The sequence below is a fragment of the Bos grunniens genome, chromosome 5 (assembly GCF_055505025.1).
Source record: "Bos grunniens cultivar Pamir isolate PY7600 chromosome 5, Bosgru_T2T1.0, whole genome shotgun sequence".
NCBI lineage: Eukaryota > Metazoa > Chordata > Mammalia > Artiodactyla > Bovidae > Bos > Bos grunniens.
Window position 1 is genome coordinate 121,252,082 of NC_141169.1, and position 15,936 is coordinate 121,268,017.

Below are 15,936 nucleotides of genomic sequence, written 5' to 3' on the forward strand. Positions count from 1 at the left end.
CCCTCCGCGCCGGCCCCGCCCCGCCCCTCCGCGCCGGCCCCGCCCCGCCCCTCCGCGCCGGCCGCAGCTGCATGCCGGACCCCGCCCCCTCTGGCGCCCCGCCTCCGGCGCGTCCTGCGCCCTTTCCGGCGTGACGCGATCGGTCTGCGTCAAGTTGTGCGCTCGTCGCTGCGCGCTACGAATCTTCCTGGGCGGGAACAGCAAAATGGCGCCAGAAGTAGTGGCGGGCTGAGTGCACCGGCCCCTTTGGAAGCCGGCGCTGCGGTCCCCGGGCCGATCCGGCTCCTCCCGAACATGGAGGACGTGGAGGCGCGCTTCGCCCACCTCTTGCTGCCCATCCGCGACCTCACCAGGAACTGGGAGGTGGACGTGGCGGCCCAGCTGGGCGAATATCTTGAGGAGGTGAGGGCGGCCCCGGGGAGTGGCGCGGGGCGCGGGGCGTGGGGCGCGGGCTGCGGGCCTCTGCCGCCTCTGGGGTGTGTGCCGCCTCCGTCTGGCGCTCTGACTGCACTCATCCGCAGGCTCGTTCCCTTTTTCCCAGCTCCGTCTCTTGGGCCTCGAAACCATTCCTTACTTGATTAGCCTGGAGCTGTCATTAGAGATCGCTTTCTGTTAATGAGCCTTGAAATCGATCTAGTGAGTAGCGAGCAGCATTCTTCTGTAATAGAGTAGAATAGAATTTGTGTGCATGTGTGGCTGTGTCAGAGGTCTGGGTCACGATGCAGGAGGGAGATCTTATGTTAGACTTTCAAGCCAGTGCTCCACCGTCAGCATTTAACCCTTTCCTCATATCTGACAGTATGTCTAGACCTCGTTAAAGAGCTGTCATCTCCATTTCTGCACTTCAGTGGCACTGCTCAGCCCGCTTGGACTGCTTTTGTGTTGATCAATAACGACTTCCTACCACATCCAAGGGTCACAAGAAGAGTCATCTTGTTCAACTCAGCAGCATTTGATGAGTTGATGGCATCCTCTTTTTTGAAACAGGTTTTGTCTCCTGTCTAGTCTCAGTGTTGAACTCCTCAGGGCGTGGCCTGAGCCATCTTTTTACACATTTCCCCTAAACCACTTCATTTATTTACATGATTTTAAGTGCCACTTGTATGAGGACAATTGCTGGGTTATTTACTTATTCCCCCCTTCCTCGGTTTATATTTCTATTCCAGGCCTTTTCTCTGATTCTGGTTTGTGTATCCATGTTCTTAATCTTGACATTCTCACTTAGATGTCACACAAGCATCTCAGGTTTAATAGAGTTAAAGGAGTTGTTGTTCAGTCGATTATTTTCCTGTCTGACTCTTTGTGACTCCATGGACTGCAGCATGCCAGGCATCCCTGTCCTTCACCATCTCCCGGAGCTTGCTCAAACTCATGTCCAGTCAGTCGGTGCTGCCATCCAACCATCTCATCCTCTGTCGTCCCCTTCTCCTCCTGGGGAGGGGTCTTTTCTAATGAATCGGCTCTATGAATCAGGTGGCCAGAGTACTGGAGCTTCAGCTTCAGCATCAGTCCTTCAGTGAATATTCAGGAATGATTGCCTTTGGGATTGACTGGTTTGATCTCCTTGCAGTCCACGGGACTCTCAAGAGTCTTTTCCAACACCACAGTTTAAAAACACCATTTCTTTGGAATTGATCATCAATTTAAAGGAGAGCTCTTTATTTTCCTGCTCAAAGCTCAGCCTTTCTGATCTTGGTATACGGCACCTATGTTCCTCAAAGTGAAAGCTCAGAGCTCGGGAAACCTGACACTGCACACGAGTTCACCCGTGGTTTCTATCATTTTGTCACCAGAACTTCAGTTAATCTCTTTCCCATTTTCTCTGATCCAGGCCACAGTCTGGCTCCCATTCATGTTAAAACCTTCATTCTTGGACTCCCTGCTCTTGTTTTTGGCTCTATCCAATTCATGTTCCACTCAGCAGCAAGCGTGACACTTAAAAATTAAAATCAGGCTGCAGCACTGCCCTGCCTAATACCCCTCAGAGGCTTTCCATTGCTCCCAGAATAGAAGCCAAGCTTCCTTCTCTGAATCTGGCTCTGTTCACTGTTTTAGCCTTGTTTTAGGCTCTTCCCCTGGAGAAGGAAATGGCAACCCACTCCGGTATTCTTGCCTGTAAAATCCTATGGATGGAGGAGCATGGTAGGCTACAGTCCATGGGGTCTCAAAGAGTCGGACACGACTGAGTGACTTCACTTAGGCTCTTTACCTGTTCTTTGAACCAATCAGTCTGCAACACCCAAGCTCATTCCTGGCTGCACTTCACACACACACACACACATTTATGTTTTCTGTACTCGATGGCGAAATTTTTTTGCCCGTTCTAAAAAGAACTGATTCTTTCTCATCCTGTACATCTCAGTTTAAATATCAGCTGACTGCCATGTCTAAAATAGTTCTCTCTGTTATAATACCTTCTGTGTTTTAGAATGCTCACCTTCTGCTGGTCTTTAACTTGTGTATGGTCTTTCCACACTAGAATGTACATTCTGCCTGGGCAGGGACTGTTTTCATTCTCTCTCCCTTTTGCTTAATAGAATGCCTGGCACACAGTGGGTGCAGAATAAATGTTAAATGGACACTTGATCTGACGACTGACCTCTGCTTGAACACACAGTCTCCTGAGAAAATGCAGAGAACTATGCTAGCTGGAGCTGCGTTGAGCGGGGTGCTTGGGGATGCCTGGTGAACCTGCTTGCTTGGTCTGCTCCTCTCCTGCTTCGTATGTCTGCTTCTCCAAATGTTTTCTGTCCCCTGAAGTCCTCATTTCTCTGCCTCTAGTTTTGTCTTTCTCCTCCTTTCATTTTCCACACAGCTGCCAGAACATTCTTTCTTACCTTAGAGCTGGTTTAGATGGGTTTGGGGATTGTTGGCATGTGGTTGGTGGACACAGATTTAAGGGGTGGTGGGAACTGGCGCTCAGGAGAGGCTGGGGGTCAGGAGTTGCAGAGGAAGGGGGATGATGTACTTGGAAGTGTTTCCTGAGTTTTCTGCTCGAAGGATTGAGACCCCAGCATTCTGTCTCTCTCTTCCCCACCCTTGAGGGTCCCCCGTCCTTCTCCCAGGGTGGGGTCTTCCTGCTGGAGTCTGGCTGAGCCGGTCCCGACTAGGATGGGCGCAGTGTGAGTACCTCTGCAGAGGAGCTGGTGTGTAGTTCTGGCCGTCTGTGGGTGATGCGCCCTAGGGGCCTGCGTCTTCCAAAACACTAGGTCTTAGAGGTTACAGGAAGTAGGGGTAGCCACAAAGGCCTGTCTGTCCCCTCCAAAAACACGGGCAGCTGGCAAGCCCCAGGCAGAGCCAGAGCTGTTCGGAAGGGCTGCTTGTGGTGACGGACACCTTGGCCACTGGCCTGGGTGGGGGTGGCTTGGGTGGACTGCCAGGAGGAGAGTGCGTGGACTTGCCACTGTCCCTCCTTGTGTCTTGCAGCTGGACCAGATCTGCATTTCTTTTGACAAAGGCAAAACCACCATGAACTTCATCGAGGCAGCGCTGTTGATCCAGGGCTCCGCCTGTGTCTACAGTAAGAAGGTGGGCCCGCCTGGCTGTGGTCTTGAACTGCAGTGTCTCGTGGGACTGAGGTCTACTGTCTCGCTGGGGCAGGTGGCAGGCTCAGCCCTGTCTCTGAGTTGCCTCAGCAGCACCTCCCACCTCCTCCTCCAAGTCCTTGCCCCTTTTAACAGGGAAGAACAGAATGGGTTTAAAATAGTAGGGTTGGGAATTCCCTGGTGGTCCAGCAGTTGGGACTCCATGCTTCCGGGGGATGGGTTTGCTTCCTGGGTGGGGGACTAAGATCCTGCATGCCATACCACATGGCCCCCCAAAAAAGAGATTGTCAGTAAGTAAATCAGTGACTCTCAACCCACGCTCCAGTCCAAACAATTACCAGCGCCTGGGCCTCACCCACACTGAGCAAATCAGAATCCCCGGGTGGTGGTGGGTTGGGGGAGGGAGGTAGATCTCTGGATGTTTGAACTATCCTCAGTGACAGTTGGCATTGAAAACCATGGGAGGGGGAGGAGAAAGGGGAGCCGGGAGAGGGATACGGATGACACACAGCAGAGGGGAAGCAGGTCGGGAGCGCGGCTGACGGGCTTGCCGGAGAGAAAGATACCTCTCGGGAAGGTGCCGAGGAGGCGGGCCCAGGGGCTTGCAGGGCCCACGCCTAAGGCCCCAGCTTTCACAGGGGGCATGCGAGTCAGCTGCTGAGAACCAGGCACTGTATAAGAAACTCGGAGAGTGAGGTGTGACTAAAGATCAGCGCTGCTGAGGGAAACGCGAAATAGAAGCCCAGGTGAGGCGCTGGTAGTCCAGAGGAGGTTAAACGCCCCTCGCTGCTTGCCAGGGCGCCTGTGCGCATGCGGGAGACGTGCCTCCGGCAGCGCCGCCCCGTCCGTCCTCTCGCGGAGGAGCAGGGAAGAGTGGGCCACAGCGCTGACCCGCTCAGCTGGCAGTTTAGTGGGGGGCGGGGAACCAAAGGCGCACAGAGGAAGGGTTTAGAGATGCGTCGAGGAGCTCGGTACTGAGAGCCCCTCCGGACGGAGCGGGGGAGGCCACCAACTTGCGGGTCAGCTGGCACAAGGGCCACCTTGGGGACCGTGAGTTATGAAGACGGTTTGAGAATTCATTGGTTTTTGTCTTGGATGAGCCCATGCAGTCGGATTCTCGCATTTGTCCTCGGAAGGAATATCGGCAGTTGACTTTGGGGGCACAGACATAAGCTGCGCCTGTGGTCGATCAGACGGGCAGGTGTGTTCTTCCAGCGGGCCCAGAAAGCGCTAGCAAGCCGCAGAAGGCGTGAGGGGAGCACAGGCGGCAGGCAGTGCGGTCCGACTGCTCTTCCGAGCTGATGGCAGTGTCCTGTGATCTAATACGTGCGGCTCCTGGGCTCTTGAAACGCAGCGTGTGTGACTGAGGAGTCTGGCGTTTTGTTAACTTTTAATTAGATTTAAGCTGATGGCGTCACAGGTGGCTCGTGGCTGCTGGACTTCTGCATCCCTGGTGCGGGTCCTCGACCCATTGCTGGTGGGGTTGCTCTGATTCTCTGAGTCTCGGTTCATCCCATTTACAATGAGAACAGCACCGGCGCCGGTTCCAAGTGAATGGGACAGAGTGTGAAGCGCCGTGCTGTGCGACAGACACTTAGGGAAGCTCCTGGGTATTGTTTCTGGGGAGTGGGATCCGTGCCCTCGGGGCACACTGTCCTGCTGGGCGCTGTCACCCGGAGGGAACAGCTTAGGCAGTGCGTGTCTGCATCCTGCTGGTGGGTGCTTTGTGGCCAGAATCTGGAAAATCCCAACTCTCACCCCTAGCAGTGGGGCCCCACAGGCTATGGCTGCACTGTGATGCGCCGGCAGAGACCCGGGGTGCTCCCGCAGGTGGGGCTGTTTGGTGAGCCCCGTGAAGTCAGACGCGGCTGTGGGTCCGGGCTGCAGGGTTGGGGTGGCCGCAGCTGCTGTGGTGTGGAGTGAGGGTGCAGGAGGGGGGCTCCAGCTGTTCAGTAGTGCTGGGGAGGCGTGGCGGTTGGGTTGGAGCAGTGGTTTTGGCAGCCGGACAGGCAGGAATTTGGAGAGAATGCGGGCATCTTGGCACCTGGACGCGTCGTGTGGGGGGCTCTGGGAGCCCCTCCTTCCTCGCCCTCACTGCCGGCTCTGGTTGCCAGGTGGAATACCTCTACTCCCTGGTCTACCAGGCTCTCGACTTCATCTCTGGCAAGAAGTGAGTATACAGGGGGTGCCCGTGTGTCTGCTGCGCGTGCGGCCCGGGCGGCCCTCACCTGCGGTGCCCCTGTGCTGGTTCTCTCAGGCAGGCCAAGCAACTGTCCTCCACGCCGGAAGACGGGACCATTGGGGATGCCAGCTCGAGGGCCCCCCAGGAGGCGGAGCAGAAGGTGAGGCTTCCTGGGTGCCTGGCGGTGCCCACGGTGCCAGCCGGGCCCCCCCGAGCCTTCCGTCTTCCCACAGTTCCGGGCGTTGGACGACCTCTCTGACTCCTGTGCTAACGTGGATCTCAGGGATGACCAGGTCGTCAGTGTGAGTGCCCCTCCCGCGTTTAGCTGATGGGAGCGTGCAGGGTGCTGTCGTGGCCCGTGGGTTCCCACGGTTTACCTGCTGTTGGCCTCTATGCAGGGGACCCTCATCCCCCTCCTGCCCAATGCCCTGGTCGCCCCGGACGAGATGGAGAAGAACAGTAACCCCCTGTACAGGTGCGGGGCTGCGCCTGCTGGGTGGAGGGGGTGGTGCTGGGGAAGGGTCTCTGCAGCGCCCGTTTTTTGCCAGCTGTCAGGGGGAGGTCCTGGCCAGCCGGAAGGATTTCAGGGTGAACACGTGCACGCCGCACCCCAGAGGCACATTCCTGTTGGAGCCGCTGGGTGTGTCCCTCATGGAGGCCCTGCAGCCGTGGAACCCGAAGGGTGAGGATTCGGGTGGCGGCGAGGTGGGCTCGCTTGGGTGCCTGCGCCCACCGTTCGGACCTGCCTGCAGGACGGGGCCTCTGCCCACAGCTGGCTCAGCCCCAGAGAGCTGGAGGCCTGTGCCAGGCTGTGCTCTCTCCTCGCCGGTTCTGGCTGCGTGGGGCCCAGGAGGGACCTTGTAGAGGGAGCAGGGCTGACCGTGTTCCATCCCTGCTCTCTCCCAGAGCCTGGAAGGGCTGAGGAGCAGCCAATGGAAGTCTCTGTGTGCGGGAGTCCCGGCCCGGCGCTCAGCACCTCCCAGGAGCCAGGTGAGAAGCGAGCTCCCAGGCGGGCCTGCAGCGGGGGCTGGGGAGGGGCCTCTGCGCTCAGCACCCAGCCTCTCCACCGCTGCAGCCTGGGGGGCTGAGGCTCGGGGGGCAGGCCTCCATGCCCAGGGCCCACCTTGGCCAGCTGTGTTGTCTTGGTTCAGTGGCTGCCCCCGGAGCAGCCTCCTCTCTGAGCAGACAGAGGTGGCAGCATTTAGAGAGGAAAATTACTAAAAAATAAAATGAACCAAACAGAGCAGCAGAGTGACGTGAGCGCGCTGTGCACCGTCTGCTTCCCACAAGTGAAGCTGAGACGGGAACGGGCCCTCGTCCCGAGGCGCGGCCCCCGCTGCCTGGCCTTCGGGCTCCCAGGGCTGACTGTCTTGTGTCCCTGCCAGGCTCCTCTCCAGAAGGCCCGGTGCCTAGAGGTGGGGGCGTGGGAGAGGACGAAGAGGACGCAGAAGGCGCAGCGGAGCCCCCTGAGGCTTCAGCACCTGAGGTCCCTATGGAGCCCCCGGAGCCCAGGAGCCCTGAGCAGGTGGGATCTCCAGGGAGGCCTGCCGAGCCCCCGCCCTCAGCCAGGCTGGCCCCAGTGGGAATGGTGCGTGCGTGGGGCAGGCGGCCCCCTGGGCTGCCCGCTCTCTGGTCCTTGTGCGCCAGGGCAGTGGGTGTGTCCCCCAGCCGGCCCCAGCCCCACACCCTGCCCTTTCCAGCAGCAGCTTTCATGGCTCCCTCTTTGAGCAGAGCAGCTGCTGCTCTTCAGGGGTGGACTGGTGCCCAGGGGCGCCACCCAGAATGGCGCTGGTCTCCAGAGCTGACTCTTGAGGCCAGCCTGGCAGGAGTGGACAGGCCTGCCAGCTTTGATTGGTGGTTTTTGCTGTGCTTAATTGCTGTCACGTCCGACTCTCGTGACCCCACGGACTGCAGCCTGCCAGGCTCCTCTGTCCATGGGATTCTCCAGGCAAGGATACTGGAGTGGGTCACCACGCCTTCCTCCAGGGGATCTTCCCGACCCAGGGGTGGAAGCCAGGTCTCCCGCGTTGCAGGCAGATTCTTTACCTCTGTCTTTTTTTTGAGGAAGTTTCTCGTGGCCAGTAGTCTACTAGTTTCTATGGTCTCCCGCGTTGCAGGCAGATTCTTTACCTCTGTCTTTTTTTTGAGGAGGTATCTCGTGGCCAGTAGTCTACTAGTTTCTATCTCCTACTAAAGCTTTTACTAGCTGTTTACCTTTTGGTTGTTGAACTTTCTGCCCCAGGGGGTTTCTGCAGAGTTCCCTGTGTCTGGCCCTAGAGCAGAGCTGCTGGGGGGCCTGGAATCCTGGGTGGAGGAGGAGAGGGGAATCCCTGGTGTTCCTTTCCAGAGTGTTGCCCAGCCCAGGAGGTATACTCTCCGGGAGCGGAAGGAGGCCCCGGAGACCGCATCCAGGCTGAAGGTGAGGGGTGGGCAGGTGCGCCCTCGCAGTGCGTCTCTTGAGCATGCTTCCTCCCCAGCGCTGGGCCGCCCTGCTGCAGCTCCAGGGTGCCCCCTCCCCGTGCGTCTCGACTGAGGGGCGCACCCTCCACTCTCCTGTGTCTGCTTGTGCTCAGGACACCCCAGACCCCTGGCAGGGCCTGGACCCCTTCGACTCCCCAGATTCTAAGCCCTTCAGGAAAGGTAACGCAGCGGGCATGGCCCCTGGGCACCAGGGGGTAGGAGCTGGGCTCACCTGGCTGGAGTGGAGGTTGGGGCTCCAGGGCCTGTGGGCACGGAGACGGCCCCGGGCTGTGGCTGCGCTCCGGGACTGCCCGTCTGCCCCCAGGTAGGCCCTACTCCGTGCCCCCCCGCGTGGAGGAGGCGCCAGGACAGAAGCGTAAGAGGAAGGGCGCCGTCAAGCTGCAGGACTTCCACCAGTGGTACCTGGCTGCCTGTGCGTGGGGCCCGGGGCTGGCGCGGCTGTGGGCCTTGGCTCGGCCCCTGCTAACCTGGGCTTCTTGCAGATGCCGACCACACCGACAGCAGGAGGTCCCGGCGAAAGGGCCCTTCCTTTGCAGGTGAGCCTGGGGCTCTTTGAGGGAGGCTGACCCCACGCTGCACCGCCCCCCTCAGCCCGGGGAGGCCAGAGGCTGAGTGGACTCGGGTGGGCCCAGGCAGGATGAGGGAGCCCCCTCACGAGGCTTGTGTGTGCAGACATGGAGGTTCTGTACTGGAAGCACGTGAAGGAGCAGCTGGAGACGCTCCGGAAGATGCAGAGGAGGGAGGCAAGTACCAGCCACCACGTGGACCCCGCGGGGCCTGGTGGGAGGCAGCGGTGCCTCTGAGGGGCTGTCTCTGTACAGGCGGCTGAGCGGTGGCTGCCGAGGGCCGAGCAGGGGCTGTGGCCCGTGGAGGAGGACCGTCTGGAGGACTCGGTGGAGGACCTGGGCGCCGCAGGTGGGGCGGCAGGGGCGCTGCAGGTGGGGCCCCTGGGGGCAGGCCGGGGCAGGCTCAGTGCCCGCGGCAGCCTAACCTTGTGCCCGGGCGCTCCCTTCTCTGCAGATGACTTCCTGGAGCCTGAGGAGTACGTAGAGCCCGAGGGGGCAGAGCCCGGGGAAGATGCAGACATGGGTAGGTCTGGGAGTGGGCTGCTGGCCCGAGGGGCCCCCGAAGATGGGAGGAAGGAGAGAGGTTCATGGCTGCACTTTTGCAGAAGCGGAAGCCATGCCAGCGTCTCTGCGCTATGAGGAGCTGGTCCAAAGGAATGTGGTAGGCCCAGGTCAGAGTGGGGGCAGCTGGGCGGGGCGGGGGCGGGCCCTGCACCCAGTTGGTGGCTCCGGTCCTCCCCCAGGAGCTCTTTGTCACCGCCTCGAAGCAGGATGTCTTCGTCACCACCTCGAGGCAGGAGCTCGTCCAGGAGACGGAGCTGAAGCAGCACATCAGGGGCTGGGAGGACGCCATCCAGAGTCTGCTCCAGGAGCAGGTGAGGTGGGCCGGGTGGCGCCCCTGGTGGAGGACGGCGTCCCCTGCTGCCTGCCTTGGGCCAGCCTGGGACCTTCCCCTCCCCTCCCCTCCGCAGGAGGAGCACGTACCCTTTGACATCCACACCTATGGGGACCAGGTGGTCTCCCGGTTCAGCCAGCTCAACCAGTGGTGTCCCTTCGCGAAGCTGGTGGCGGGCCAGCCTGCCTTCGAAGTGTGTCGCTCCATGCTGGCCTCCCTGCAGCTGGTGAGTGGCCTGGGCATCTGGGAGGGAAGTGGTCCCTGGCCTTCACTGACGCTTGGTGCCCTACAGGCCAACGACTACACGGTGGAGATCACCCAGCAGCCGGGGCTGGAGGCAGCCGTGGACACCATGTCCCTGAGGCTGCTCACGCACCAGCGGGCCCGCCAGCGCTTCCAGACCTACGCCGCCCCCTCCACGGTGCAGCCCTGAGTGGGGAGCACTGAGGCCAGGGTTGGGCTTTACAGCTTGTCCCCCACGGACACCGGGTGTGCGTCTGCTCAGTCTGCTTTGCTTCCTGGCTGGCCCAGCCTAATAAAGTGTTGCCATCCCACCAGTCCCTTAAAAGACAAAACAAAACCCTTTACAGAACCGTTGTGTGTAGGGGAGAGGGCTGTCTGTCCCCTGCACCCCAGGAGGCAACCAGGCCCCCAGCCCCTTTCCTGCCGTGGCCTCCAGGGGCTGCCGGCACAGATCTCATGCGCACACGGCTCCGTCACAGCCCTTTAATGACCCAGCTTAGCGCAGGACACTGCGGAACGCAGCCATGTGGCGCCGCACGCTGTCTGTGATCTGCTCGGCTGACCTGGCCCTGCTGTAGTAGTCCGTGAAGAGGCCGTCAGGGCTGAGCAGGTAGATGGCGATGGAGTGGTCCACGATGTAGTCCTGGTCTTCGTCCTTGGGGCCGGCGCTGTAGTACACGCGGTAGCTACGGCTCACCTGGGCGATCTGCTCGGCGGAGCCGGTCAGGCCCAGCAGCCTCGGGTGGAAGTCCTGCACGTAGCGGGCCATGGCGGCCACGGTGTCCCGCTCGGGGTCCACGGTGATGAAGAGGGGCTGCACTGGGGGCAGGCCGGGCTCCGCCTCCAGCTGCCGCACCACCTGCACCAACTTCTCCAGCTCGTCGGGGCAGATGTCAGGGCAGTGAGTGAAGCCGAAGTACAGCAGCACCCACTGGCCCCGGAAGTCAGCTTTGCAGCGCACTTGGCCCCGGTGGTCCAGCAGGCTGAACTCGCCCTGGCCCACAGCAGCCTGCCGCAGGGCCTCTGTCCGCTGCTGCTGCCGCCCCCGCTCCTTTTCAGCCCTCAAGGCCAGCCACGCCCCACCCAGTCCCGCTCCAACCAGGGCTGTGACGAGCAACCTGGTTCGCAGGCCGGGACCCTGGGGCTGGCCCTGCCTGCCTGTATCTGCAGGGCCTGGCGTTGAGAAGAGCTGGTATCTCACATGCTGGGTCTTGCCTCCTGGGGTCCCAAGGAGGGCCAGAGGCTGGAGCTGAAAGAGCCTGTGCCAAGCTTTGGGTGCCCGAGCCAGCAGCAGCATGGACCTGATGCTTCTGGAAAAGAGTAAGAGTGTCAGAAGCCAGAAGTGCCCCCATCGTTCAGGAGATCCCTGACTCCACCCGAGGGACCAGCCCTACACAGGGTCTGCTGTCAGCAGCTGCTCACCTCGCACTCACTTGGGCTCAACTGCCTCACCTCTGAAACTTTAAACTCCAGTTCAGGCGTCAGCAACGTTAATGCTTGTCGCTCTTGTTCTTGAGCCTTAAAGCCTCAGTCTATCCCATCCCACCTGGCCCCGGCAGCTCTAACAGCTCAGCCGTCGTCGCCTGCATCTGAGCTGATGGAAAGCATTCCATGCACATGCCTCAGCTGGATTCCTGGGCATATTTATTTGTTTGCAATAAACATCCATTTCTTAAGAGGAGGTGGGTGAATTTCTGGCTTCAACCCTCCCAAGACCGACTCCTCTGGCCCTTCTGCCTTCTTTCTCTTGAGGCCACTCCCGCCACAGTGCTCTCGCCCCCAGTCCCCGCCAGCCCCTCGCACGTACATTTCCAGCCGGCAGTCGGCCCGTTAGAGAAGGCTTCTACTTGCTTCGCGCCCACTTCTCACTGCAAGGTACCCGACGGCAGCTTTGGACTCGTGTCCTGCCGCTGCTTCGGCGACCTCCGTGCCTTTCTCAGGGGCCTCTGGAAGTTTGCCAGGAGGAGGTCTTAGAGTCCCCCTTCACCTGTTCAGGCGCTCCTGGGAGGACCCTCTCGAAGACTCCTAAACGTCCAGCCTCTCCCCGTCCGACGGTTCCTCGGCTGCACGACCTTGGACACGTCCCTTAGCCTGTTCACAACACCTTCCTACCTTACAAAACGTGCTCCAAGTTGTGCACAAGGTGGGCCTGCAAACCCAGACGTTTCCAGCCCCTCTCCGGGAGCCCCTTTCACAGCAACCTCCCGGAACGCGCCTGCGAGTTTTGCAGGTGCTTCCTCCCTCACCGCGCGCCAGGGTCGGGGAGCCGAGTCTCGAGATGCTACCTGGGCGGCACCACGGGCCTCCCGCCCAGCTCGACGTCAGCACGCATGCGTCAACGACAACGCGCGCGCGCAGACGGCAGAGTGCACGGGCCGCCGGGCGGTGCGCGTGCGCCAAAGGAGGCCCGCCGGAAGTTACGTGTAGGAGGCGGGGCTTCCTCCGCGGTCGTGCCCTTCCGCCGCGGCCGCGCTTGCTCGGCGCCGTCGCCAGTCGCCGGATGTGGTCACCCGTCGTCGGGTGTGGTCTCCGCTGCGCTCCCTTGCCAGGCGTGCCGGCGCACGCAGGGCTGCAAGCCTCTTAGGCTTCGTTGCTGTGTCCAGCGGGCGAGGGGGCAGCGGGCCGTGAGCAGCTGGGCCCGGGAGAGAGGGAGTCTCTGGGCGTCGGGCATCTCTCCTCGTCCCCTCCCGGAGCGCGGTGACCCCAGGCTGTCCAGGAGCAGCCGCGCTTCCTCACTCCAGGCCACGGCTACGGCGGGCTGTCCGTGGCGGTCAGAGCGGCGGCCCCGCGCCAACCTGCCGAGACTCCGTTCGGCGTGGATCCACTCCGCGTCTCGCGTGTCGTCAGACTGCAGCCCCTGATGTACCCTCGGTTGCCGGTTCCCCTGGAGAGGGAGTTACAGAAGGCTTGGGAGGGGGCGGGAGACACCTGGAGCGGCCATGACTGACTGCAGCAGTAGGGGTCCGGAAGAGCTTGTTAGGCGGGAGGGCTGTTGAGAGTTTCCCCAGACCCGGACCAGGTCGGTCTTGCTCGGATAAGGGTCACCGGGTGGGAAAGGAGCGGGGAGGCTGGACCCTGGCCGCGGCAGGGTAAGACAGGGTCAGGCTACCCGAGTTACGAGCAGAGATAAAAAGAGGCCACAGCCACTCGGGGACCTCTATGGGGAGGCTACACAGGCTCCAGGGCCTGTGCCCGGCTAGGGACTGCGGCCTCTCTGTACTTCCTGCCTGCCATCTTTGCAGACGGGCTGTCCACTGCTGGGGGGCGGGGGGGGCGCTGTGTGTGGGCGGCTAAGGGGTCTGCAGGTGATGGAGATCCCGGAGCTTCCTGGGAGATGTGGGGGAGGCTGACACTCGGATCAGTCATAAGGGATCAGAGACCCTGAACATGGACTGTCAAGTGCCCAATGTGATGGGATGACAGGTGCATCAGTCAAGTTACCCTCTTGAGTGGGTGGTCAGGCATCCGCTGATGTGGGACACTGACACTGGCTTTGGGTCAGATCACCTGTGGCTGTGTGTTCATAGGTCAGGGGTCTTTAACATGCGGGAGGCAAACCCTGGTCAGGTCATCTGTGATGAATGGCAAGCTGTCGATGGTGGCTGTCGCATCTCTTGCTTTGTGCAGGAATCCATCTGCAGGAACCAGCTTCCTGACCCACCATACAGCACCAGCAGCCCACTCACCCCCCCAGCCCTTGTATCTGGCCAACCTCCCCTGCAATAGGACTCCCAGTGACTCTCAGTGGCCTCTGATCAGTGACCCCATCACTGACCCTGACCAAGGACTCATCAGCAACCTTGACAGATGTCCAAAATCATGGCCAATGACAGGACTGATTCTGATAAGTTCTCACTAGTAGCCCATCAAATATATGGATCAATGTCCTATGGCCCAGTAATGATTGATCAGAGGCCCATTGGTTATTTAGACCAAGTCCCTATTAGTGACTTCTATTAAATTTCCATTGATGGTCTTGACCAAAGTCCAATGACCCATGAATAACTAATCAGTATCCTTCCTAGTGATCCTTCAGAGATTCTGGCCTGTGTTTTCCATCAATAACCAAGATCGATGACCAATTAGTAGCCTGCCTGTACCTGCTCTGGTTTCTGGGTAACAGTGAATTCAGGAATAGACTCCGGCTTATCCAGGGTACCCCCATGTATCCCATTATCACATCTGTTGCTAACTTATACAGGCTGGGCAAGGATGCTGAGTACACCTGCAGAGTCATTTCCTCACCCCCATATTTCTCCTCACTATCCCTGGTTAGGCCTCAGCTGGAGTTAAGCATTTACTGTTTTTTCCAGTAATTGTGTATGGATGTGAGAGTTGTGACTATAAAGAAAGCTGAGCACTGAAGAATGGATGCTTTTGAGCTGTGGTGTTGGAGATGACTCTTGAGAGTCCCTTAGACAGCTAGGGGATCCAACCAGTCCATCCTAAAGGAAATCAGTCCTGAATATTCATTGGAAGGACTGATGAAGCTGAAGCTCCAATACTTTGGCCACCTGATGCGAAGAACTGACTCATTGGAAAAGACCCTGATGCTGGGAAAGGTTGAAGGCGAGAGGAAAAGGGGACGACAGAGGATGAGATGGTTGGACAGCATCACGGACTCGATGGACACGAGTTTGAGTAAGCTTCGGGACTTGGTGATGGACAGGGAAGCTTGGTGTGCTGCAGTCCATGGGGTCACAAGAGTTGGACACGACTGAGCGACTGAACTGAAGCTGAACTGAGCAGTGTAGTGGGTGTCCAGCTGAAGAGGGAATGGAAAATAAACTGTCCTGGTGCCTAATGCTGGGGTCACAAGTCTGGGGGCTGGAGGGAGGAGTACCCAACTCTTCTCTCGGGAGTCCGGTCTGGGGAACTGAAGGAGAAGCTGGATATCTTGGCCCTGTTATTGGGGGCTGACGTGAAGGGAGATTCAGGTTCTGTCCTGGGGAGTGAGGAGCCTGGGTCCTGCTTTTGGGGGCTCTGTCTGGGCCAGGCTTAGGTCAGGACCTGCTGGTGGTTGCTTGCCTCTTTGAGGTCAGAGGTTCTGGCCTGGAGAGGAAGTTTCCTCTAACCTTGCAGCCACAGCCAGCCAGGGCAAGTGCCAGGACTCTGCCCTCAGGGCATTCGTCCCCAGGCTATTGGCACCAGGCTTCTGGCCATGCCAGCTGCTGCCCAGACTTGGCCAGAGCCGGGGTCAGCACCACAGTCTCCACCAGATGGCCAAGAGCATGCCCCGTAGGCATGGGTAGTAAGGTGGTGGAGGCAGCACGAGGGGGTGTTCCGACAGCAATCGGTTATCCTCAGTGTCAGGGATAGTGGTGGGGCTCTGCAGCATCCCTGGGGGCAGGAAATTTCTGGGCTTGACCTCTGTGTCGTGGGGTGGCCACCCCTCCCCACACACGGATTTGTGCGCCCTGAGTGCCTAGTCCAGGACAGTACACGAGAAGCCTTTATGTTTCCTTGCTTCAGGTGGATCAGCCCCGGCAGCTGCTTGGCCTCTGGCTCCCCCCTCGGGACTGGTCAGCAGGCGTGGGAGGGGCAGATGGGGCCAGGGGGCCTGGGGTCACTGGGGCTGCTACTGCTCTGGGCTGCGACACACACCTGGTACCTGTCGCTGCTCTGCGTCCGTGTCGCTGATGCCAAGCGCACGTGTCCCGACCCCGGTCCCCTTCTCTTCTGTGTCCGCCTCTCAGTCCCGAGTCCCGTGTCCGAGTTGGGTACGCCTCTCCATCTCCTAGGCTTGGGACCCCAGCAGTAGGAACCGGGACAGTTTATTTTCCGTTCCCTCTTCAGCTGGACCCCTGTCTTGGCCTCACAACCTGACCCCGGGCAGGACCCCTGTCCTGTTCGGTGGCCCTCGCCAGTTCTTTTCGGATCCCAGTCGGTTCCGCCTGGTCATGCGGCGGGTGAGAGCCGTGGGACTGATGGCTGAGCCTGAGCCGCGGAGGGGCGGGGCCCCCCGACGTGCGGGGCTCTAGGCCAATCGCCGCCTCGGGGAGGCGGGACGATTGACGCACTTCT

At 60.0% G+C, this 15,936-nt stretch overlaps 2 protein-coding genes and 1 long non-coding RNA gene across 5 annotated transcripts; 1 reads left to right on the forward strand and 2 right to left on the reverse strand.

The window, feature by feature from the left end:
• Window positions 1–181: 181 nt before the first annotated feature.
• On the forward strand, window positions 182–10,249 carry NCAPH2 (non-SMC condensin II complex subunit H2). 2 transcript variants are annotated; one of them, XM_086403510.1, is made up of 20 exons: window positions 182–402; window positions 3,427–3,528; window positions 5,660–5,715; window positions 5,803–5,887; window positions 5,961–6,029; window positions 6,126–6,202; window positions 6,276–6,409; window positions 6,634–6,717; window positions 7,113–7,252; window positions 7,970–8,146; window positions 8,301–8,367; window positions 8,513–8,620; window positions 8,691–8,744; window positions 8,881–8,951; window positions 9,030–9,123; window positions 9,229–9,297; window positions 9,380–9,435; window positions 9,518–9,649; window positions 9,746–9,895; window positions 9,962–10,249. In XM_086403510.1, exons 1-20 carry the CDS (start codon window positions 295–297, stop codon window positions 10,100–10,102), a joined length of 1,974 nt encoding a protein of 657 aa, XP_086259636.1. In that variant the 5' UTR covers window positions 182–294; the 3' UTR covers window positions 10,103–10,249. The 2 variants fall into 2 exon arrangements, with proteins under 2 accessions (XP_086259636.1, XP_086259637.1); XM_086403511.1 differs by having other exon boundaries at window positions 8,075–8,146.
• Window positions 10,250–10,381: 132 nt separating this feature from the next.
• SCO2 (synthesis of cytochrome C oxidase 2) lies at window positions 10,382–12,224 on the reverse strand. 2 transcript variants are annotated; one of them, XM_086403528.1, is made up of 2 exons: window positions 12,025–12,224; window positions 10,382–11,222 (listed from the first exon to the last, which is right to left on the reverse strand). In XM_086403528.1, exon 2 carries the CDS (start codon window positions 11,207–11,209, stop codon window positions 10,409–10,411), a length of 801 nt encoding a protein of 266 aa, XP_086259654.1. In that variant the 5' UTR covers window positions 11,210–11,222; window positions 12,025–12,224; the 3' UTR covers window positions 10,382–10,408. The 2 variants fall into 2 exon arrangements, with proteins under 2 accessions (XP_086259654.1, XP_086259653.1); XM_086403527.1 differs by having other exon boundaries at window positions 11,720–12,224.
• Window positions 12,225–14,548: 2,324 nt separating this feature from the next.
• On the reverse strand, window positions 14,549–15,838 carry LOC147373319 (uncharacterized). The gene is made up of 2 exons (XR_015164719.1): window positions 15,517–15,838; window positions 14,549–15,252 (listed from the first exon to the last, which is right to left on the reverse strand). It is a non-coding gene; the product is annotated as an uncharacterized LOC147373319 (long non-coding RNA).
• Window positions 15,839–15,936: the final 98 nt, after the last annotated feature.

Excerpts from the sequence above, each read along its gene's own strand:
- NCAPH2 (XM_086403510.1), top strand. The coding sequence starts at position 295 with ATGGAGGACGTGGAGGCGCGCTTCGCCCACCTCTTGCTGCCCATCCGC. Across the intron at positions 8,147-8,300 it reads AGACCGCATCCAGGCTGAAG|GACACCCCAGACCCCTGGCA; the intron begins GTGAGGGGTGGG and ends GCTTGTGCTCAG. Across the intron at positions 8,368-8,512 it reads TTCTAAGCCCTTCAGGAAAG|GTAGGCCCTACTCCGTGCCC; the intron begins GTAACGCAGCGG and ends GTCTGCCCCCAG.
- SCO2 (XM_086403528.1), bottom strand. The coding sequence starts at position 11,209 with ATGCTGCTGCTGGCTCGGGCACCCAAAGCTTGGCACAGGCTCTTTCAG.